Source organism: Toxotes jaculatrix, chromosome 15 (assembly GCF_017976425.1).
Source record: "Toxotes jaculatrix isolate fToxJac2 chromosome 15, fToxJac2.pri, whole genome shotgun sequence".
NCBI lineage: Eukaryota > Metazoa > Chordata > Actinopteri > Toxotidae > Toxotes > Toxotes jaculatrix.
The window spans coordinates 20,728,084-20,753,749 of record NC_054408.1 but is presented as its reverse complement, the minus strand read 5'-3'; the positions used below and the strand labels follow the sequence as shown (position 1 = coordinate 20,753,749).

Sequence of the window (25,666 nt, the reverse complement as noted above, 5' to 3'; positions counted from 1 at the left end):
AGAGTCAGTGAATGCGTGCATGTGTGTTTGAATGTCTGACCTTGGCAGTGGCCCAGGTACTTGACCTCGATACGTTCCTGTTTCTGACAGGACGCCTCCTTCACCTGGCAGGGGTTGTCATAGGAACGACCGTCTGAGGCACACACCGGGTTGAAGCTGATGTGGGAGCAGTCGATGTTGCACACACACCTAAAGAACAGGAAATCACATTAGAGAAGTAAAGTTCCTGGTGTTTTATTTATTATCGAAGTCAAGATCTAAAATAAATAAGATCTGAAATATGAATGAAAATGAGAACATCTTTATTCCTGAGGGACTTATGTGTGTGTCTGACTGCGAAGAGACACAGACCCAAATTCATTCAGGGATTAAAAATCAGACAGGAAACAAAAAAAAGAACTGTACAGCTTGCTCTCAGTCAGGATGCTGGACCATGCATAGTAATCCTGTTCAAACTGGGTTTTGGCACATTCAATTTGACACAATAGCAAATGGATTTAACTTTGCAAAAAGGGACATGCTGCACAGAGGGCGTGATTGACAAATGATGTACCCTTACAACGGCAGGAAGCAATTAATAATGAAAGAACTGATAACAAAGCTGTACATTTCAGTGTTGTGCAGGAAACTGTAGCACAAAGAGCAGCTACTTTTTGAAAGTTCTCAGATAGGAAATGTATGTTAGATAACATTGACAGTAATCTAAATGGAAAATAATAACCTATAAGCTAATAATATTATAGCACACACTGAGACAGCTTGCCAAAAAAGAAAAGAAAAAAGTCGACAAAGGGTGCAGAACAGCTTGTTTCTGGTATTACACCATGTCTTAATAAAGTCCTTCAACTAAACCCACTGAGCTGAGAAATTGTAAAAATGATCTTGATGAAGATGAGGACAACTGCAGAACACTGGCTTCGAGGCCACGGTCATGTCTGTTGTATTACTGTAACAGCCCAGCACAAATGCGTGGCCTGTGTTACCTTTAAATGGAAATTTCTCTCTTATTTCACCAAGCAAGTGATAATCACTCACTAGCCTAAAATTAATATATTTACTCTGTGCAACACATGATTACTTTAAGTATAAGCTGGAGCAGCTTTTTGAGATTAACTGAGTAAACGCCGAAGCTGTTTTTTTTTTCATCTGTAACCCTTTTAAATGAGTCATATTTTGTCTTCTTTGTGTACTGAATCGGTCACTTCCTTCCATAAAGTTGAGGCTTCTGCTGTGTGTTCGTGGCAGGCTGTAATGCATTCATTTCTCAGTGAATCAGGAGCTTACTTGATGCTTTTAGCTCTCGCAAATTAACCGGGCAATTTGCTGCCGCGCAATTTTCGATGAAATTTCAGTGTGAGACTTTCGGTGCTTATGTTTGTGCGAGCCTGCGTGGGTTCCTCTGCGCACACAACGTCTGCACAAACCACAGAGCGAGAGAGAGAGAAAGAGCATGCACACCTGCATGCACGTGCATATATGTGTTTGTGTATATATATGTGTGTGTGTGTGTGTTTTTTGGCATACGTGACCCTTAAGTTTGTGGCAGGCCTGATCAGCAGAAATTACACCCAGATTGCCTTCCCCAGACAGTTGCTGCTGAGTAGCGCTGAACACTAGATTCTGTAATTACAAATCTGTCATTATTCTCCCGGTCTTTTCATTTTCCCCTGGTGCCAAGCTCTCCGTAAAGCACAGGCATTCAGCTGTCTTACAGCTGCATTTGCATACACGCCCACGTGGGCGCCCGCCAACGCATCAACGTGTGCCCACACACACACACACACACGCACACACACACACACACACACACACACACACAGACAGAGGCACACACACTTTCGCAATCAGCCGTGATGATTCGTACCGCTGACATTGATGTTGATTGAAATGCTGTGCAGCAAAGCGTGGCAGTGCTCAGCTACTGTTGTAATGATGGATCAGCAAAGTCAGAGTGATGTGAAGAAAGGCTTCGTTATGCATCTGAGAGGACACAGCTGTATAAAGGCACGCGGACTGTGAAACCACGTTTCAAACCCCGTGGTAGGCAACCAGTGGCCCGTGGGTCAAATCTGGTCCTTCAACAAAAATATTTGGGCCACTAACTAAAGCTGAAGTTTTCCCCTTCAAGGTTAGCCTCAAAACTTTTGTAATTTTTGATTTTCTGTAAATAACAATGTAAAAAGTGTCAATATGCAACACAAAGCGTACATATATTATTTATTCTTTATCTATTTTAGTTACAGATTCAATGATCATTCAGTTAATCGATTAGTCGACTGAATATTCATTTTAATCAGCTTTTGTGAAAACAGCAAAGAATCCCTGGGTCCAGCTTCTCTTTTCTGCTATTTTACACACAAAATCATTAACTGTTCAACTGAAAAAAATAACTGGCAGATGAGTCAGTAATGAAAATGAATTGTTAGCTGCAGCCCTAACGCCTGTGCCATGTTAATTACCAAAGGAGTTTTAAACTCACAGAAGCTGCTGTAATGATTAGCAGTGTTATTAATTAATGAGAAAAGTGGCATCTGCCTTTGGATAAGCCCTAAAACAACAAGTTATAAATCTGTTTTATTGTTGAAAAACAAAAAAAAAAAACAAAAACAAACAACCAAAAAAAAAAAAAACATAGTCAATGTATATATGTATTTACATATGTTAGGTCCACATAGAACAACCCCGAAAAAAAAAATTAGCCCACTGCTGCACCTAATTGCTGAGACTTGCTATAAAGGATAAGCTCATCCAAATTACAGAAAACATATTTTCTCTCTCACTGATTTACAACTTCGAGCCATGCAAATAGTTTGGTATCATCTGCTGAGGTTTTGAGATTTCCGCCTTGATACCTCACTGTCAACAGTTTTCAGAGGAAATGGAGAAACAGTCCTGAAAAAAAAAAAAAAAAAAACTGTTTGTGACAACATGTTCTGAGTACTATCCACCACAGCAAGGATACCGTCTGTGGGAAGAGATGTCTTTGAATTTTTTAAATGTCATTTTTTTAACTGTGAGCGGCCAAAATTAATTTGAATTCCCTTCCATTCTTTGCGGGGTAAAAATTAACACAATAAGAGTCAGAAATAAAGCTACATCACAGATCTGACACAAATTCTCTGTGACATTTAGCAAATCTTGATATGGCTATCTATCAAAAACCAATCTTTTTCAACACTTTCTCACTCTGTACCGTCTGTTCTGCTGGTGTGTGTGTGTGTCTCAGTCAGTGTGCTCGACCTAGCTGTGTTTTCACATATGCCGAGCTTCCCACTGAAGAAAAAAACCAATCAGACTCTAACTTGTACAACATTGCCTGGAATTTACATTGAATTTTCAGTCTGCAAAACACACAGTGCTATAATAAAATGTATCTGTAGCAATATATTGCAATATCTTTCTACACAACTGAGAATAGTGACCGAGAAGCTATTGCTGTTGTTGTGGCAGCAAACATCATTTTCTGGGGTATCTCTCATTAAGCATCTGATATATAAATGAAGATCTTTTGTAGTTACTCATGGTCAAATGTTGTTCTGTACCGAATTGGATTTAAATCTCTGTATTCACAAATTTACCTATCATTTTTGTGTCAAATCCTCTGAGAGGGTCAGGTACACACACTTATTTTCACAGTGTTAAGGTGGATGCAGATGTCCCACAAACAGAATTTTCAAAACCCCATCAGTTCAAACCAAAATGATCTGCATAGTCAGATACCACTAGAGGCTAGTGAGAAAAAAAAGAAAAGAAAATGGGCTTAACCTTTAAAAATGATACAACCCAGACTATAAATCTGCAACAGCCACCCCCAAGACAAGATTAGGCTTACAATTAAATGTGTCTGTGTTATCATAAAAAGTATCTAAATGAGAAAAAGCTTTGGCACGAAGGAGGCAGGGAGAAGAACTGTGACGAGTTAAGAACAAAGTCTTTGGAGCTTCTGAGCTAAAAGGAAATTTCCACACATCCGTCACTTAAAAAAAAACAAACTGAGAACAGGCTTAGCACTGCACACATTGAAACACATGCAAATGACCGCCTTCCAACCTCCCACCACTGAAGAGCTTTCAGAGTCTCGGCCATCCCGAGAGGCCGCTGTTGGTCGGTGGCTGATATCTGGGCTCCATACATTTTTAATGAGGCCTCTCACTTTCTCCACAATAGGCACTATACCACTAGACTGCAGTGCGTCAACACATCCTAATGCTACTCGCACACACACTTGAACACCCGCAGACAGGCGTGCACAAACAGTCATATACATGCACTAGACACCAATCACTGTGTGCTAAATCTTGTTTTTGCCTGTTTTCTCACACACACACACACACACACACACACACACACACACACACACACACACACACACACACACACACACACACACACACACACACACACACACACACACACACACACACACACGAAATCATTGCTTCACACTTTCTGCTGAGAGGTTCAAAGGGGTATGGAAGTGTTAAATGAAAGTTAGTACTTTGTGCGAATGTGTGTGCTGTACATATCTGAGTGTGTGTGACATGTGCACATAAGGATACTTTCTTAGCAGGATGTGTCTTATTGATTAGTTCCCTGCGATTTCCCTCCCATCAAAGCCCCCCCCCCCTAGACTGTCTGCTGGCTCCCAACTGAAAAGGCCACTTTACACAAACACATGGTATAACGCACACACACACAAAGCAGCTGAGACCAACGTATCCACTGACTGCTTCATGTTGTGTACAAATCCTTAGCAGCAAACCTTATTGCAACGGAATATAACATTGATTTTCATAATCCTTAGCCTCAAATTTCACTGTAATCCTTTGAAAACTGAGAGGCAGACAGACTGACAGGAGGAGAGAGAGAGGAGCAGAGGGAGACAGTGACAGAAAGTAAAAGGCATGAGAGAAGAGACGCTATACGGTGTATATATACAAATGATCAGAGCTTGTGTAGACACGCATACAGACACATACATAGGTAAAAATAACACCACGGTGTGTTGTACCACTAAGCATTGTGAGTTCAGTTATTATGGATGGATCATTGAATGGGCACGCAGGTCACAGGGGTCAGTGACCCTGGGCCAGAGCCTCAGTTTGAAGTGTTAATATTTAAAGTCAATCAAAAGACTACTAAGAGGCACAAAATGACCACAGAGATGCAAAACAATCACAAAGAGGCAAAATCTCCACAAAGAGGTGAAAACAACTACAAAGAGACACAAAATGAAGACAATAAGATGAAAAACAACCACTAAGAGATGCAAAATGACCACAAAAAGAAAGAAAAGCTCCACCACAAAAAGACACAAAACAAGCAAAATGAAAAGCAAACCACAAATTCATTCTGGGTGTCCTGTTACGATGTAGGAGGAGTTGTGTGTGGAGGGTTTTGACATGTGGCCAGTGGCCCACTGTCTCATAATTTGTCCGTGGTAGTGGTGTGTGGAGGACTTCCAGTGGACGCTGTGTATAAACGTGTGTGTGTGCGTGCGTGTGTGTGTGTGTGTGTGTGTGTGTGTGTGTGTGAGTGTGTGTGTATGGACCTGGCTCAAGAAAAATAAGGTAGTCTCCCATGGTGCCTGTTGCCCTATTAGTTGTCCCGTGTTTGACTTTTCACTGAAATTCCCTTTTGCTCTCCATAGAATGGACTTCAGTAAGGACATAAGTGCTGGCTTTGAGAAGCCCCTCGCTCCTTTGTTAGTAGGTCTAAGCCCGGTGTTCACACAGCAAGTGTCCCCGAGCCCCTGGCTCGCTATCTGTTCCTCCTCTACCTTAATTCTATCAGCACCGATGGGTGCTATTGATGGGTTTGAAAGCATGGGTTTTTGTGGGTAATTACAGTTTTACACCACAAATGGATCTAAATGGGTTTTCGTGCCTCTCTATTGATCCTTGAGGGGTAAATTGGTCTTTTTTTTGCCTGCTGCCTGCCTCCAGCGACAGAAGGGTGGTGTGAGGATTGCAAGGCTCTTTGCTACAGCAGGGTCAAGTGCACTATAGTTCAGGCGGCAGACATACAGTGTTTCACGTCGTTGAGCACGTGTTTCCTTTCCTTATTTGAATCCAGAGGGTGAATGAGAAATGATAACAAACTGAATCAATAGAATGTTGTTTTTGCAGGGAAATGGGCTGAAAATTTTCTCTGCAACCAGGCTGCTCAGTGAAAGTCAAAGCATCATTTCTAAGCACATTATGAAAATAACCCATCATTACAAAAGGCATTCTTTTTTGCTGTCAAATTGGATAAATACATCAATCAGGTTTAAAAACAAATATATAACAGCATCAAAATGGCTTGACAAGATGGCACTGGAGAGCGACATGGCCACATGCGAGTATTGTTAAAGCCACCAGTAGTTAGCCTGTAAGTGCCTTCAAAAATGTTTGCATTTTGAAAAGTAATGCATCAACTGCATAGAGGTTTTTAGAGTCCATCTGAGCCTAGTCTGGTTCCAGACCTCTGAATTTTCAGGGATTTTCAGTGACTCGGTTGGAGTCACAGTAGCAATTGAGTCTGTCAAAGCTTTTTAGGTGGCATTAAGAATGTGAAGGTCATCTTCCTGTGCCACAGCCACAAAAATTGCAACAGAAAATTGGTGACAAGCGCTGATGGGACTGATGTAGCTGTACAGGATGTTGTACGTTAACTTGTGTTCAGGCCTCATGCTGTGATCCCAGTAATGGCCCCAATCCAACAGACCCACGGCATTAGGAACAAAAACGTGCATTGGGCATGACTGGGCTTTGACATTTTGGGAAATATGCTTATTCGCTCTCTTGCCAGTTGTTAGATTGTAAGATTGACGCCACTCTTATGTCTGCACAGTTACATATGAAGCTACAGCCAGACGGTTGGATGGATCTGTCCAATCTAAAGCTCGCTAATTAACGCGTTTAAAAGTTTAAAAAAAGAAAATAAAATCACTGTTTTAGTGCCAGATTGTTTTCAGTCTTTATGCTAAACTACACTAACCATCTCCTGGCTGTAGTTTCTTATTTAACAGACATGACAGTGGTATCAACATTACCATCTAAATTTCACCACAGGCTCACTACTGATTGGTTAGGGCACAATGAAAACCCCCTTTTAAACAGAACATGACCAACATGACCAAATGTCAGACTGAACAATGCAGTGGAAAGAAAATGCCACTTGAGTCTGATTGTCAGGCTACTTCAAGCTCTGTGTGAAGAAAACTTCAAACAGAGTCTAACAAATTAAAAAAACAGCATTTATTTATTACTCTGTATTGTTTGGATGAAACTAAGAATAATGCTATATAATGCTATATAACATTATCCTATATTATTATTATAACACATCTCTTTACAGTCACCTTTGACTACAGTCACCTTTGATTAGAGTCATCTCTCTCCACTCATTGTTTGATTAACGGACGGTTTGTTTGATTAAAATCACCTGCTGTCTGATTGGACTAGGCGAGTGGTTGGCTGCTGTTTGATGAAAATTACCTGCTGTTGGGTTGCAATTACCAGCCTGATTATTCAGCAGAAACATTCTTATCAAAACACCTTGGGGCTTTTGAAAGATTAGGAAGTACTTGTGTTTCTCATTTAACAAGACAGGACACTGGAATATTTGTGAAATATTTGTCTGTTTTATTGACTTTGGCTGCCTCTCTCGTCTTGTCCATTGTCTTCTCGTGTGGGTGCAAATGTCCTTACCATTTTCTTTTATGTTTTCAGTTTTGTGTGCACACACCACTGACAGTACACTGTACTGTTTTGACCTTATGAATTCTCCCTTTGGGGATTGAGAAATTGCCAATAAATCCATTTCTGTGTTTTAGTGGAATATTAAGGCGCATTTGGAGAAGTGGGTGGCATCGGGATGAGTGGACTCCAGCTGTTTGGTATTTGGAACAAGGCTCGGTATGCATCATGAGGCTGTTCCCTGGCATTACAGTTATTGCACACCAGGGTACATTATCTTTCCATTACATCAAGCAGTTTGAGAGAGTCTTACTCTCAGGGCACTTCTAATTTCCAGTCGTATGTCTGGGATTTCTTATAGGCACTGCCTTTCTTCCCCTGATACCAGCTGATCCTTGTTCCACACCAAATCCTTAGTGGTGGTTCATTTAAGCTTCATTCATGCCGTAGAGTGCAAATAAATAAAAGCTGATATTGTCTGCTGCTGGAAAACAGTTCACCGTTTGGGCCTCCATCTAATTAGGCTCTGCATCCGCATGTTTATTATGTACCCCTGAGGTTGTTTTTAGTGCTGCTTCCTTGGTATAGTGCATGCAGGGAGCTGATAACATATTACCTGCACCTGTCTCATCTGTAGTAAATGGTTAAATTTATGACAGACATGGTTTCTTCACTGAACTAGTTTTCCATGTGTGAGTCAAAGTCATTTTTGGCCCGACATTGCCAAGTCCTGTAAGGACAGTAATTGGATTTCCAGTATAAGCGAAAATCTCCTTTCTCTCTGTGCCCTGCTCTAGTAATTGAGGTTAAATTAAATGGTCAACCATACACTAAACCTCAGTGGGTGTTCATCAGCGGGTGTGTGCAGTATAAAGACATGTTTCTTTATCTAAATTCTCAGCGTTCAAACTGACCAACATGTCTCAAATAGCAAAAATTTGTGTTTCTTTTTTGAGTGTTAAAAAATACCAAGATAATTCTAGATGTGTAGGTCAGTCGGTGTCACGTGGCTCTGACGTGAAAAGTAGCAGCAGTTTCAAGTATATATTTCACAGGAGCATTTGTGGGGGCAAACTCACCAAACATCTTCTGCATCCACATCGCACTCCGCCCCAAACTGGCAAATGTCACAGGTGGATGTGTCCTTCGGTCCGGCTTCAGCTGAGCCTTCTCCTCCTAAAAGTGACAGGAAGAGACAAAGGAAAGCATGTAACACCTGCTTCATCTAGGGCAACACTTCCTGTCTCTTTTTAAAGCCCAACTGGTTCATGCAGCAGAAGGTGTACAAAACTATAACAATGCATCTCTCCCAATGCAATACGACCGTGAGAAATCAGCCTTGGACAACAGTGCAGTTATATTCTGCCATATTCTGCCATAATCCCACAGAAGCTATCTGCCTCATCCATTCACTCTTCCCCCCCTTGTCTCCACCCTCTTCTATTCCCTCCCAGACTCTCCTCGTCTGACTCTCATCTATCACTCTCAAATCCCTGCTGATCTTTTTGGAGTCCCTCTTTTATTTCATCGCGCTGATTTTCTCATGCTGTGAGTGCGACGACTCCTTGGCGGCGGTGTGGGTACTGGCGTCAGGCTTATGGCGGCTTAGGGACCCCGCTGGTGCATATCACGCCTCATGAGCGGCCGAGGGGGAGAGGGGAGTTAAAAAGCAAAAAAAAAAAAAAAAGCAATCTGGCCAATCTCAAATTGCATTCTCCTACCACAGAGGACTACTCCAGCCTCTGCACGCTTTCACTCTTCTTCTCTTTCCCCCTCGGCCCTCTTCTCCATTAGACAAGCTCTATTTTTAAACTTACTAGGGCCCGTGAGGACAACTGCGGAAAAAGAAGACGAAGAGGTGGAACTTGGCATCATTTCCCCATGTCGTATCTTTAATCTCCCCAACACATACACATGCACAGACACCCACACTGCTGCCACCACGCATTGCTCCCTTGTGTCGCCTATTTCATTCTCCCTTCTTAAACTTTTGTCATTTCTCATGATCCCCTGTGACATGCTGGATGAATTGGAACGAACTCTGGTAGAGAGGTTTAACCTGATTTTCCGCTGTCAAGCTTAAGTTGGGTATGACTCTTGTTTTAAGGTCAAAGTCAGTTAACTTTAGTTCATTTTCTTTGCCTGTTGAATCTAGTTAGCATGTGATGTGCCTCCTCCATAACTCTCAGCTTGGATTTTGTTGCTGTTGGGTCAGATTATCCCAACAGCTTCATTCGTCTCTTTTGCCTGTGTCCAAAAACACAATGCAGCCTGCAAGATTGAAAAGTTCCTTTGCTAAGGATGTTAAGCTCCTTTCAAACATCCTGCCTTTGCCTTCAGTGTTTTTTTTTTTTTTTCCCTTTTGAAGCTGTGTCTGAAGCTGCAGGTGTTGCAGCCATGGAGGTGAGGCAGCGTCGTCTGAATGCTGAACATTTGCAGTCAGGTGGCAAGATGTACATTCTGTATTCACAGCTTTACCTTCAGGTCACAGGACTGGCAAGACTACAGGCTGTGAGCCTGCGCTGGCACGTAGCCCACCGGTGGAGCTTGAACATCAAATCAACTTAGTATGCACTACAAAATTCATTTCAGGGAATATTATCCTATATAATTTTAAAATCTATTTAAAGTTGCTTCCACTTCTTCTCTCATTGGGCTTGTCGCATGTGTTTCTAAAACTTTGTCTCAAAAAATTTCCACGTTTGATGCTAAGAAAATGACTGAAATCAGCTTTTTTGAATGCTGATAAAGTGAAGGTATCTCAAACAAATGGCTTTTTAGTTGTGAAAAACATTTTGCCATCTAGTTTCACGGTGCTGTGGCGTATGTGCTAAGAGAAAGACCAGCAGAGGAATCTGCAAAGCTGGAGGTAACCAGAATGAAAAGGTGGAGCTAATTAAAAATAATGAGCTGTGTGAGTTGTCTCTCTAACAGCTGTCTCAGCTGCTGATACCATGAACCTCATCACAGCTAAACAAAACTAAAAGCTACCGGTTCACCACTGAGACCCACCAGCCTCGAGACAAACAATTCACATTTATCTACAGTTCCTGACAGAAATCTGAGGGGAAACACTTGGTCACACATCCTCACCGTAACAAAATGTGTCCACTATGCTGTTTTAGTATCTAATTTCATTTAAGTGGCACTCCACCAATTCTTACACACTTACGAGGAGTGCTACTCAGCCCTGTGACAACAGTTGTATAATGTGTTTTTATAGCTCTGGAGGGAGCTTTCCATGTTCAGAAAAACATAATGTCATCAGGTCATGTCATAATCTGTCGCTTCACATGCAACACTAAACCACTTTAAGTGGCTTGTTTAACCAATGTCCAAAAACAAAGGCAAAAAATAAGAAAGAAAAAACCTAAACATCTAATTTACTTGTAGTTGTGTTATTAGTCTTACAATCATTAATTTTATTATTATTGTTAGTCTTGTTATTCCTCCTGTCATTATTGTTATTATTATGTTGAACCTGCACTGTGCTATGTTCTCTTTCCTCCTTTTTTTGATTTATGATGTTAGAAGACATGTGCTGTTGTAGCAACTTTAAAGTGAGTTTATTATAATGTTGTATCAGCTTGAGAGTCATTAGCCCCTAGCAATGATCAAGCTCTAAAAACCCTGCATCCTGCATTTACCATAATTCAACTCAATAGCATAATTTTCACTGGACCCTCCATGCCATGATAAATATACGTGTTATTTCGAACTCTGTGCCCTCAGTTTATAAGGCTTTTATTTGTAATCTCTGTCACTCGTGTTAATATTTCAGACTTTCCTCAGGAGCCACAGAAAACGTTACGTAACTCACAGCACCACTCACAGGCTGAGTGCTACTCCCCATGACTGGTAAACTGATCTTGGTGTGAAAAAAACATTCAAGTTCCCCTTTAAAATCCACTAATGCAAGCAATGTTTGCAAATCCAATTACCTTAATTCATATACTTTCAATGCTTGTTGTCAGTGTTGTTCTCAAGTGTTCAACTGTGCATGACAGTTCAATTATGCAGGCTTGTTTTTTTTTTTTGTTTTGTCTCACATCAGAGTTTAGGATGCTGTCGACACTGGAACCGCTGCTGATTGAATTAGCCAGGTGTGACTCTTTGACCACTGACGTAAATGTAATTTCCCTTATTTCCACCTGCCGTGTATGTTGTGGTGTGTGAATTTTTTTGCAGCGCTCTCGCAGGCACTGGAGCTAGCCAGCCTCTCGAGCCTCTCTGCACTCTGTTAAATGATCAGCTCCACATAAAGGCTTGTGGGCAGGCAAGCATGTAAGCTCTCCCACGACTCTCCTACAATTGCACACAAGAGAAAGCGAGGGGGAGAAGGAGAGAAAGAGAGCCAGAGAGCCTATACACGTCTCTGTGATACCTGCTCGGATTTCTTACGTGTGCCCATGTTTATGCACAACGCAAATGCCAACACTGTCTCCTTTCCCTCTTCCTTCTGTCCTTTTCTCCTCCACACTACAGCTGACACTTCTGGTATTCACACACTCTCACACGCTCATAACCGGATCCCTGTACGTGGTACTGCAGGCACAATTACCAGAGGTGACTGGGGACAGGCGGTGTTTTCCAGTCCTCAAATCCCTGATAGAGTCTCCTGTAGCACTAACACAACATCTCCCCTGTTTCTGTGTCTGCTAATCCCTGGAATCAGCAGACATGGCTGGGTAATGACTGAAATGATTAGCCCTTCTAGTGCCCCCACAATCACCCCCCACCAGCTCCTACACCACCTAGTATTGATCCACCCTTGGACCAGACCACACTGGCCTCCTCCGTGATTACTGTCCTAGCCTCACCTTTATCTCCAACAAATCCTTTCTTTCCTTTGTACATTTTTTTTTAAATCACTACAATTAAAGAAACACAATTCTTTTTCTATCTAAGTGAAGCTTTTGTGGTACTTTATAACGGGAGGAGAGAGAAGGAGAAAGAGAGGAAAAGTTAAGATTAAGTTACAAGGAAGAGAAGAAGAGATTAGAGTAAAATGATGAGCTAAAGGGGAGATAAGGAGGATAAAACGACAGAGGAGCAAAAAATGGAGGATCAGTCACAACGGTGCTGTGGGGCCTCCTCTTGGGGTTAAAGAGCGTCTCTAATCCTGTTACTGGTGTCTGGAGCTTGGCCATGTTGTAACTACTATGCACGCATTTATACGCACAAATTCATATTAAAAAAAAAAACAAAATCAGAATTCAGCAATGTGACTTCTGCATTTTAACCTGAGACTCCATCGACGACGCTCGCCATGCACTCAGCAGGATGCCACAGAAAATGGGAAAGGTTTACTGTGAGGGAGGAAACCAGCGTGACAAGCTCGGAGCTCATTTAACTGCAGCAGCTGGCTGAGTCGCTTCGGTTGTGAACAAGCGCTGCTCGACTGATTCAGCTCCTGTAACTTGTGAAATGGAACCAGGGGCAGCCACTGTGCACAGCAAACTGGAAAAAATACCTGTGATGATGTAACAATTACATTTTAGTTTATGATATTTGTTTTGGGGTCTGTCAAAATGGAAGCCATGAGTGTGGATTGCATTTTGCACATTAGCTCATTGAGTCACATACTTGTTTATATCATGGTGAGAATTGATTTGACTTTAGGCACATCAGCACTGCAAATGATCTCTGTTCTACGACGGTATTTTCCACTGCAGAAAGAGAAAAAGGCTGGAAAGGTTTTACCTTAATAGTATGAATGCATTTTTTTTAATTGTAAATTAGATTAGAGTAATACTTGGTAGGTGGAAACAAGCGCACCATATTATCAAAGTTAGAGCTGCACAGTTGTGCTGCGTGGTTTTAGCGTACATTACCTAACAAAAAATATTTACATTTTGCCAACAGTTGTCTTACACGTAGCATCTATGTGCTACATGTCATTCCTCCTGCAGTGGCAACAGTTGATAAACTTTTAACTGTGAAGCTCACAGCTGATCAGTCATTTTGCTGGCAACAACGTGATTTTATGACTACATTGTGACAAACAACATTATAAAAAAAATAAATAAATAAAAATCAGGTTTAACAAATACATTTTTGCTTTAATTATTCTTTCAAAGTTGCTGGATCATTTAGGTTCTTATTTATTCATCCAGAACAGCCAGGAAACTGACTGTGTAGTTAATAGCTGCAGCTGAAAGCTAACAAACATATGTGCCATCTGAACACAGAGCTGGTTCATATGTGTTTCCGTGACAGCTCAGACTTTCACTGATCTCAAAACGTACCAGGAACACGACTCGTTTTTATAATCTTCCTCCAGATTTAGAAGTCGGGATAAGCCCACAATTTGCACTAACTCCAGTTACATTTTCTGTGTTGTGCTGCCTCAATCCACCTTTAGACAATTCTATGAAAGGCACCAGTCAGAGAGCTACTTCATGTCAACTGCTTCTAAAATGCCTTCAGCAGCAAGACACTATAATAGAGCTACACAACAGTCATCCTTTTGATATAAAGCATTGCTTTGAAATGAAGACAAATACAAGAGCACTGAATACTCTTCAGTGTACAGTAAGGTGCCAAATATAGGCCAATGCAAAAGCAGTGAGAGCAGCCATCATGAGTCATTTTAATGATATACAGGGTTAAATGTCTGAGGTGGGACACACTGTTGCCAGGGCGATTCACCTGCCGCAGTGTTGTGGCTGCTGAAAACCTCCCATGACATCTGGGCCAGTGTTTTGCCAGAAGGCATAGTGAAGAACAATGTTCTGTGCTCTAACGACAGACAAACTGATCTCTGGTCTCAGCGGCAGATTATGGTGGTAATGCTGGTGTGACTATAATGGCTTAAAACCAACCATCCCAGTCTCAATTCAGTCCAGATTTCACAGTCCCCATGTAACCTGACTGAGTTTAAGTCCCTCTTCAAAGAAGAATAGGGGACGAATCACAGTGTCGAGATGTGCCAAGCTGATACAGACCTATTGATGTGGACTCAAGGCAGTAACTGCTGCCAAAGGTGCCTCCACTTCATATCGACCTGAGGGGGGGGCGAATGTTCCTCTGTTCTGATTTTGTATTTGTTTTTGTCTTTTCACTCTTCCACACACTATCTCATCTTGTGCTGGATGTTACAGTATATAACGGTATATGTAGCATATTTCCTCCAGATGAGCACACACTGTATTGTACTGTATGTACACGGACACAGTCATGGTGTGTTGGTGCCTTTCTTTATATAGATACATCAGTGAAACTAAAAGGAAGTTTAAGAGAGAACAGAGAGTGAGAGAGGAAGAGCAATCGTTCATTTGAGAGAGCATACAGAGAGGATGAGAGACCATTTCTTTGAGTGAGCACACGCATGCGCGCACACACAGACACAGACACACACACACACACACACACACACACACCACACACACACACACACACACACACACACACACACACACACACACACACACACACACACACCCCAGCACACACGCACAAAGGCACACACCCAAACACAGACAGGAGATTTAGGGCACTCTAGCGTGCGGCTATCATACAGATGATGAATGAAGCCCACACACCCCTGGAAAACAGAGCAGGACCACTACGACCTTGGTTGCAAATACACTGGGGAGAGACAGAGAGGAGAGGAGAGGAGAGGGATGAGAGAGGGAGAGAGAGAGACTCAGGCTGATACATCCTACACGTGGCTGTGTGTGGTCGGTGAAACAGACGCAGTGAAAACCCCACATGGCTCACTATTGTTACTGAATCCCCCTTCGGAAGGTTTAGAAAAAAACATGTTTACAGCGATTTATTCAAACTCCCTGGTGCATTTAACTGATTTATCTGGATGGGTCAGTGGATTATGGGAAAATGTGACGGCTATGCTGTAGTATCATATTATATTACGTCATTCGCCATGCACAAAACTGTAAAACGATAAAGATAGTTAAGGGAAAAAAAAAACAAAATACTTGTAAAGGCACATGGCAAAACACCCTGTAGCACAAACTATAGCCTTCAAATTAATCACACAGTTGATTCAGCACGCTCTAAAGCAGTCTTAAACTGAACATTATAACCTTTATGAAGATGCAGGTCTGTTGTATTAGATGGCAATAGGCTTAGCTGGATGTACCTAATAAATTACTCATTATAAACACACTCAATTGCATTGAGTTTTCCAAAGGACTTGTATACAGGCCACAGGATAAATGTACAAAGCCAGCAAAACAGAACTGTGCCTATTGGCAGGTGTGATAAATCTTACCGCGGGCTGTTTTCTTCCCGCAAACAGACACGTGATCCATGAAAGGTGATACAGGAAGCAATAAACATGAGCCAAATAGCTGATAATGGCCCAGGATGATGATACAGAATCCATGGTACAGTCACGTTGCATCAGCATCACAGTGCAACTTGTACACACGGTTTGAACTCTGACTGATCTAAGATGTAATCTTTCAATTGTGTGGGGAGCTCCATTAAAAGAAGAGCGTGCTGACAATTAAACTATAAAGGCCATCAATCAAAATGACATTATCAACGGGCCACTGCCCCAAGTGGCTGATCTGACAGGGTGAGCTGGGCCAGAGAATAATCCATAAACATAATGGACATCAATATTGAAAAGATGACAGATGAGACTGCAGACAGAGGCCAGGATTCAATTTCTGTTCTTTTTTTTTTTTCCTACAGGAGACCATATCGCTTTTCACAAAGTCATTTGTCAGCCATAAGGCCGATGAGGAGAAGCCAAGCTCCTCCAAAAAGTGAGCCAAGGGCGGTTGTTCTGGTGACGTAAATGACAAAATGAATCAGGCACGGGAAAATAATGACTGCGATATAAATAATGATGCCGTCAAAATGCTTGGTGGGCACTGGCAGGGAAACACAAAGCACACTGTATGTTAGCACTACTGTAACAAAAATAAAATCCATCAAGCTATATTTTAAAAGGACACAAAGCTCTTTTTATTTACACCCCACTGACAAAAAGGCATCAGATTTTAACAGTTGGAGCCTTGTAACCTGACTGAAGGTGCAATCAGACCAAACCTTATTTTGAATTCATCTAAAGAGAGAGAGAGCCGGGTAGACCTTTTTGGTTCTGGTTGCTAATTGATCTCAGCAGAGTTCAATGTGATTGAACCTTGACACGCAAAAAAGCAAGGCACTTCATTATCCAGCCTGTTTGAGAAATGGGAACAGAAAGATTAAATATTCTTGTTTATAATCGCATAAGCAAAATAATACTATACATGCAGCAGAGAAGAAGTGATGCTGTCAGACTGCAGCGGGTGAGTTTTGCCGCAGGAGATTTCGTTTGGCCAAGTGTGGCCTGACCACACCATAACTCAGAGAATGACCTCACTGAGGTGGATTTATAACTGGATTACTCTCATGTATTAACACAATCCAATCAGAAATGACACCCATCATTTGCAATTGAGAAGATGATTCACATACAACCTTGCAGCTTTACTGTCTCAACAGATTGTTGGTTCTCCTCATTCATCTCACAGGTAGTTTGTAGTGCAAAGGCAAAGCAGTGTCAAAGACAAATTTCCGTCCCTTTTCGGATTCTGATTCAAAAAGGTCAGATATGGTCAAGTGCAGAGCACTCACAAAATCCCCCAAAAGAAATTTGTTTACTTACTTACTACCCTTGACCTGCTTTTTGTTAAATTGCTTGGGCTCTGCCTCTTACAGGCTCTGTGGACCACACCGTTTGATGAGGAGATGGATTCTTACAGTTTCCAAGCAGCTGAATGTTACATTATCCTCATGTCTGAGAACATGTCTGTCTGGTAAAAAGGTAAATAATAATTAGCTGCAGGAGTTTTGACCATTTACTACGGTATACATACACTCTGCAAGTAGAAAGTTGTGTGAAGTTGTGTTTCTCATTCTCTCCACTTTTTGCTCAGAGTAATAGACGGGTGATGAAACAATGCGTGCATGCATTTCTCTGTGATAGGGGATGTGAATCAAGATATATGGGTACCAGGGCAAGTTCAGTTATGGCCATAAATGTTCATCTAAAATCCTCCCCATCCCCTGAACAGGTCAATAAAAATAACAAGACAAAATCCAAATTCAAAGCCTGAAGAAACACACATACACAGTGACCTCTGACTCACTGCCCCAAATCCAACAGTAACTAGGTGCACCGGCAGCCAGGTACAACCACCATTGGCAGTGACTGTGCAGCTGTTAACGAATCCATGAACAAGGTCCCCAACTGGGTCAGAGCCTTTCTGAATGGATTAAAAGAAGGAATTATGGCTTTAAAACTTCATCTTCCCCAGCTTTGAGAGGATTAAACCCGGCATTCTGTTCCCCTCTCGCCTGAATGGCTCAGTGACTGTCTTTGAATCCTGTCACCTATCTGCAGTCAACCAGAGCTCTGGAAAAGTACATACAGGTTGCTCAAAAAACTTCAAGAAAAGTGACCTATGTGCACCACCTCTTTATTTCTGATATGGCGTGTGTAGTTCTTCAGTGTTGGATACATAAGTGAAATAAATTTAACTGCAAGCTTCCGTTTAAGGTTGGATATGGTCTCTTTCACACACAGCATACTTAAAGTAACAGTTTGCCATTTAAGGATGTACATTTTATCTGACCCCACTTTTATGCCTGAACAATTACCTTGAGGTAGCATAATGACTGTAAGCAGGGGGAAGCCAGCAGCCTGATTCTGTCCAAATTTTAATGATACACCTACTAACACCAGTAAAGCTCACTTAATGACATGGTGTATGGAGTCTCCGCTGGTTGTCTGGCAACCTCATAGAGACGATAAGACTCTCGGAAGTCACTGTTCCTGGCAACTCGTTACCAAGAAACAGTTACTCCCAATAAAATCAACTTTTTTTGTTTTTATATTTCTGTTTGGGTACAAATAGATATTTATTAGTGAGAATTTGAAGGTCCCTGTTTGGAGCTTTAGACAGAGCCAGGCTAGCTGGTTCCCAGTTTCCAGTGTATATGCTAAGCTAAGATGATAGCCTCATGGAACTAGGCCCATACTTAAAGCACAAACGTGTGTTTGGTATGGTTTGATATTGATCTTCCCATCTTTTTTTCTTTAAGGTTTGGTACTAATACTTAAATGATATTGTACATTTTTTTGAGAACAATAATAATTGCCAGATGCATCAGTATTCATTTTTGTCTTAACACAAAGCAGTTTCATGTCAGTTTCAATGAAAGTCCACCAAAAGTCACACGAGTCACCCCTGCTCTCTTTCTGTTTTTGGCCATCTTGCTTTCAACAGTGTGGTATATGGGGCTATTTCTTTATATAGTCCTTCAATTAGTCATGTGCCTTTGCAAGACAAATGAATCCTAGTGTTTATAGTGACTTATGCCATAAAACCTAGACTTTATAAGTATAAGTATAAGTATAAGTATTAAACATCTTGAATTTGGAACAGCTCAGTATTATTATGCAAACAGCATTTCACAGTGCACTGCTTCACCAACAACAGGACGTAGAATCAGCTTTCATGCCTTTCTTCCTCTATATCTGCTATGGTTTTTTTTTTTTGCTTGTTTTTTTTTTTTGAGCAGTCCCTTCCTGTGTTGTGTCCCAGACAAGATTCTTCTTTTAATCTGGAAAAATGCTGAACTAGCCTAAAGCAAGGCACATTGGACTTCAAATAACAAAGGGAAAAAGCAATGCAGGCTATTCCTCCCTAAAGAGGACACTCATCTATTTTAAGTTTGATTTTACTAATGCATTATGACAAAGCCACAGCTCTGGCCCACAGCACTCTGTCCATTAAGCTGGAAAACAAGGATTTTTTTTTTTTAATCAACCACACTAAATCATCCATGCCTTTGTTTCTGCTTAATTTCAAGTCCATTTTATAAACATTTATAAATGGAGCTTGTTTATTTGTTCCACCTTTTGCAAAGTTTTTATCCATCTTCACAAATGCAGAGAGTTTTGTGGAGATTTCAGTCGGAGCAGCATTAGCTCTGGGGCTTGGAGGAGATGCAAGGTGGGAAAAGTGCGCAGGTGCACGTTTGAAGTTAAGACAGCGGGGACTTTGAACAGCGCTCCCGTCCATTCACCTGGCGGATCTCTGTTCTGTAGCCAAGAAAACGGATGAACTGACGCTCATCAACAGGATAAAGTCTGAGTTTTCACGCCCGGCTGCCTTGTGCTTCACTTAAATTTGTCTGTGTGAAATCCATCCCAGACAGCTCATTACAGCTGCCTGGTTTTATCTCCACTGAGTGGACCACGACAGAAAAATCTGGGAAAATGAGGGGAAGTGGAATCTGAAGTTGGTCTACAAATGTTAAGAAAAACCTGCAGTCCAAACTCTCATCATAAACTGTACACCTTTTTAATCTCTGCAGTTTTACTCTCTTATTGTGGTCAACGTTTACATCCCGACTCAAGCCTGTGTGGCGAGGTGTTACAACATCTGACTGACCATACAACCAGCATGGAACATCCAGAGTTTCTCCTGATTATGTTATGGTAACTTTAAGAGCACACCTGCTTTGACTGAACTGATTGGAGTGATTATGAGACTGCAACTACAGACCTGGATGAACTCACTGACACCGTGACATTGCACTTCAGTTTTTGTGAGGACGTGTGTCCCCACTAAGGCTTTCTCCACCTCCAGTTAAAACAGGCACTGTTGCAACCACGTCAGTAACCCTGACCGAGGAGATCAGAGTAGCAAAGAGAAACTATACTGAAAAGCTGAAAAACAGGTCCTCAGCTAACAACCCTGCATCGGTGTAGAAGGTCTGCAGGACATCACCTGCTACAGGAAACGATCCCCCAACACGGTGGAGAACCATCAACTGAATGACAACCTAAGCGTCTTCTTTACAGTGGATTTGATAAACCCACATTCACATTCCATCTCAACCAACTACACCTCCTGCAGTCTGAAAGTCTGCGCTGACCAGCTGGCCCCCCACATTCACTCAGATCTTCAATGGATCTCTGAAGCTGTGTGAAGTCTCTTACTGTTTCAAATGCTCCACCATCATCCTGGTCCCCAAGACATCCCCCATCACAGCGCGGTCCCAAAAACCTGGAGTTCAACAAGCTCAAAACTGTGGAAATGACAGTCGACTTCAGGAGCCAGCAAAACACCCAGATACAAGAGCAGTTTCTTCCCACATGCCATCACTCAGACGAACAGTTAATCAGTCATGTAATATCAGAAACAATCTCTGTGCAGTAACCCTGCAATACAATCTAGAAATTACACTTATATTAGTTATAAACTCACATTGTGTAATAATGTATACATCATCCATCACTTGTTAAATATAAATACAAGCAGGCTGTGTTCTGTACATATCAAAAGAGAATGAGAAAGTAGTCTCAGACTTTTGGACCCCAGTGTATATAAAGTAACTTATTACACTGCCCACTTAGTATTTATTTCAGGGCTCCTCCCACACCTTGCACCACCTACTTCCTGGTGGCTGAGTTGTATATAGACAATCTATGTTGTGTCCATTGTTTTTGCTTCTTCCCCCCTACTGGATTGTGCATAATATTCATATGGTTATGTTTATTTATCTTTGCTCAGCTTTGTTGTCCTTGTTTTTGCTGTATGCCCATGTGTATCTCCCTGGGCACTGTTACTGGTACTGGAGTCAAATTCCTCATATGCACAAACATACTTGGCCAACAAAGATGATTCTAATTTTATATGAATTAGGCAGATAGTGCCACCAAGGCATTAAAACGCAATGGATCGCCATTATTTGGCCAGTGTTTTTTTTTTTTTTTCTCTCTCGCTCCTTCCCTCCATTACTCTATTATTTGTCCTCATACACACAGGGCACAGGGATTTTGAATTTCCTATCCATATCTCACATCAGCATGCTTGTTGGAAATTCAATTAATTTCCCTCTCTGCTCGCACCAGCAGCTAGGCTCTCTAACCTTGGCATATTTACTATCCAAGCCCCAGCACAATGTGGGGAATATACTGGAATGAACTGGCAGGGAATAGCAAACACCCTCTATTTCTCTCTCTCTCTCTTTTTCTATTCACCCTTGTGGAAAATTGTGATGTGCTCTTGTTTGTTGAGTGGTCCTTCTGCAAAAAATATCCTGTCCGCTTGGGCCACTAGTAGCTCACCTGGACCTATGCAACTGTGTAGCGCTTCAGTGGATAGGTACTAAGACACACTTCATTATACTGTGATTGTATGCTAAAAATTACCTCAAATTTTAGACACAACAACCTTTCAAATACAATGGATGAGCAAATATTTTACATTGAAGTTACCTCCATCACTCACAGAGGTGTTCTGGGTATTCTGGCTAATAAGATCTCTGCTCAGGTTGCTGTTACGCAGAGCTATGGTGGGAATTACATGAGGTCACCAAACCTGATTCTCTAATAACTATAATAAAGGTATAAATCGTCCTGCCCTGACAGGTGACAAGAAAACTGACAAAGCAAGTCTGGAAGATGTCAGTCAAGCACAGTCTGAGATGTCAATCTCAATCCTGTGAAGTAGTCTAACCAGGCATTAGTGGTGAGCCATGGATGTGCAAGGTATTCAAGTGCTCCTGCAATACAAAATCCTGTAGCAATTAAATGCAACCACTGTGGCTAAGAGTTTCATAAGTGCTTTTTTTTCCATGACAACAAATGTTTTTCCACTTTTCAAATTACAGCTCCCACATCTTGTATGTGACATAAATGGGTCTGACATTTTGCAAAGGAAGCCTTCACCACTTTCTTGCTGCGGGGTAGATGAAAACACAGATTCTACTCTTTGTTTGTCTTTATTTTAACTATGAAGCAACAGCTGGGACACACTTAGCTGAGCGTAAAGACCGTAAGTCAGGGAAACAGCTAGCCTGGTTCTGTCCAAAGTTTAAAAAGTTCAAAAGACAGGCAAAACTAACACCAGCCCCAACTGGAACCAATCCATCAGAAATCCATCCATATTTTGCTGCGTATATGTGTTCTTCCGTTCAGGTGGAAACACGCCAGACCCAGACCCTGATGAGTCCCCATGACAAACAAACAAGACGAACAAGATGAGTAATGACCGTTTGACCAGCAATGTAATTATATACTGTCTCATTTGATGCAGTTATTACTGATGGCTAGCGTGGCTGCTTCTAGTAGCTAGCTCTCAGAGCTCATTTGGGCATGCTGACAATGTTTCAAGTGCTTTCCAACTGCACCATGAGTAGCTATTGTTCAGTTGTTGAGTGGCTCATGATCACAACAGAACATAATAAAAGTCTTTTTTTTTCATATGCTTAAGTAATGCATAACCCTCAGCCAGTGGCTTTGAACTGTGTTATCTTGTAACAGACAGCTGACAGATATTTTACTTAGTCTCTGCAGAGTTTTCTAGGGCAAAGTTTTACATCTTTTTTTTTTAATGCTTTCCCAAAAGCATCAGGCTTAATGTTAAAAAGCAGCAAACTGACCCTTTAAATCTGTGTGTGTGTGTGTGTGTGAGTCCCTCAGGCAGGAAGAGCTGACAAAATGAGAGAGAGAGGAAAAGAGAGAAAAGATACAGAAAGACAGAGAGAAAGTGCAAATGTGTGTGCTTTTATTTTTGCCTTATTGTGTGAATTTCTATAGCTATGAGGAGCAAAAGGAAGAGGGCTGAGACTAAAGTAATCATTATGTTTGGATGAATGATATGGCAGGGGGATCTTACTGTTGATTTACACGTGAAAGTCTTCATAGGTAAAGCAATACAAATACATTGTGTGTGTCTTCTTGAGTGTATGTGAACAAAGGCTGACTGCATGTAGTATTTTTAAAGTGTATTCACAAAGTTCACAGTTATGCCGCAGCCTTCCATAGTCTTTGTTATGTGCAAAAACACACTCAGCTCTTTAAACTGGACAAATGAAGTGCTGACAGTCACATGTAAGTTTGTTGCTCGTATTGAGTCCCTGCAACAATGGTCCCATCCTCCCACTGCAGCTCAGCAAAGAAACGATGAAAAGAATTTTTGTAAAAAGACAAAAACTTCATTGGACTAACTGAGACACATTTTTGACTATACAGACTGTGGATTTTGTCTCCTATCTTTTACAGTGTAGTTGTGCTACCAGCACACTGCTTCACAGTATACGTAGAGAGGGAATGAACTACAGTGGCTTTGAAATTACATATGGCACGGCACTATTGTATTAGGATAGACCTGAACAATCAGAACACATCCTAAGCTCAAAGGAATCTTCAAGCTCAACAGAAACACACAGATGATTAATATTCTGATGTATGCTGGTATCAGCTGATACACAAAAGCAAGACAATGATGGAATTTTTTTTTTTTTTTTGCTGTATAACAACATATGCACTGATGCTTTGAGCAGTCACTCCCCTCTCTCTTTGAGCTAACACACACATCTTGGCACAGTAATGCCCCTTCTGCCCCCATCACCTGCTTGCTCCATTATGCATCGGTGACAGAAAATCTCAGGAAATGTCAGCTTCCTGCCTGAAACTACTCCGTACTGACTGCACTGGTGTCAGCTGGCTGCCCGCTGAGCCCCACTATGCCACGTCTAATCTCGCCACTAGTCTGTGGGGCCAATCTCACACTGCTGAGTGTTGGAAAGGAGCCTTGGACAGCCGGGTGGCGGGTGAGTGGTGGCAGTGTTTGGTCTCAGGGGTGGAGGAGGAAGAGAAAACTAAGAGCTAATGGCTAATCCTGTGTGCACAAGACCACCAGAGAGGATTGGCCAGAGCTAAAGAGAGAGCTACAGGGAATAGAGAAGTGGAAACCAGACCAGACAAGAGGAAAGGAGCTGGAGAAAAGGGAGAATGGAGGAAATTATAATATGGAAAATTTAGTTTGTGCATCCTCACAACATATAACATAATATGAAGTCCATATTTTACTATTAAAAGAAGTGAGACATGAGTCTGCTTAAACCTGCTTTGGTCTCTTAGCAAACTGGGATTTTTACATTGAGACCCCTTCACTTCATTGCTATAGATTTGCTTTTAAATGAATGAAATTGCCATTTTTGTCCAGCAGTCTACACTAAATAACCCACCCTCTGTAGACCCCGTTGATAAAACTGTGATGAGGCACAGATAAGGACAAAACTAAGATGTGACTGTTTCCAGGAGCACAGTGGCTTTAATTAGTGGGAAATGGAAGAAGTTCAGAACCACTAAAACTCTTCCTAGAGTTGGCCGTCTGGCCAAACTGAGTAATGGGGCAAGAAGGGCTTTGGTCAGGGAGATAACCAAGAGCCCAACAGTCACTCAAACAGAATTTCAGAAGTCCATGTTTTCACTTTGTCATTGTAGGTTATTGAGTGCAGATTGATGGGCAAAAATGGGATTTTTATCCATTTTATCCAATTTAAAATTAAGTCTACGATATAATAATGTATCCAAAAAGTGAAGGGGTCTGAATACTTCCTGAAACTGCTGTAAATATCCTTGAGGCCTTCACCTGCTAAGTTCTACGCTATGTTAACCAGGTAGCTGCTAACTTTGTCTGCTGTTTGGTGCCGAGCTGAAAACAGCAGCCTGCTCCGGCTGAAAATCCTCTGAGAGCAGAGACAATTAATCAAAACAGTGAAGTTGTGGGCCATAAAACCAAACAAAAACCAATACAACAATAACCCGTCATTTGAGAGTCCATCTCTGTGGGTTTGTCACTATGAGCAACATTGCACTGTTATTTGATACAGTATTAATATAAAACTAGTGATTAATGCAGCTTTAAATATTAAATCAGTCATAAAATGATCTCTATTCCCTAAGAAAACCAAGCTCAGATTTAGACTGAATCTGACATTGGAAGACGTGTCCACCTTGAACCATTATATTACACACACAACTGACATACAGTTAGTTCATGGAGAGCAAACTGAGTGCAGCCTCTATAAACAAACACCAGTCCTTCTCCAATATTAATCTTTATCATTATTATTTTTTAGTTATATTACTTTTATTGATTTAAGTACGCATTGTTTATAAAGCACTTTGTTGATTTGCTTCAAAAAGTCTTGCACAATTT

General features: G+C 41.4%; 1 protein-coding gene across 2 annotated transcripts in view; it reads right to left on the bottom strand.

Moving 5' to 3' along the window:
* tmeff2a (transmembrane protein with EGF-like and two follistatin-like domains 2a) overlaps positions 1 to 25,666 on the bottom strand; it is a 99,270-nt gene that overhangs the window by 10,260 nt on the left and 63,344 nt on the right. For both annotated transcript variants that reach the window (XM_041057497.1, XM_041057498.1), the window contains exons 5-6: positions 8,762 to 8,858; positions 41 to 189 (exon numbers count right to left, since the gene is read on the bottom strand). In XM_041057497.1, coding sequence (XP_040913431.1) covers positions 41 to 189; positions 8,762 to 8,858 — 246 coding nt within the window. The remainder of the gene's footprint in view (positions 1 to 40; positions 190 to 8,761; positions 8,859 to 25,666) is intronic.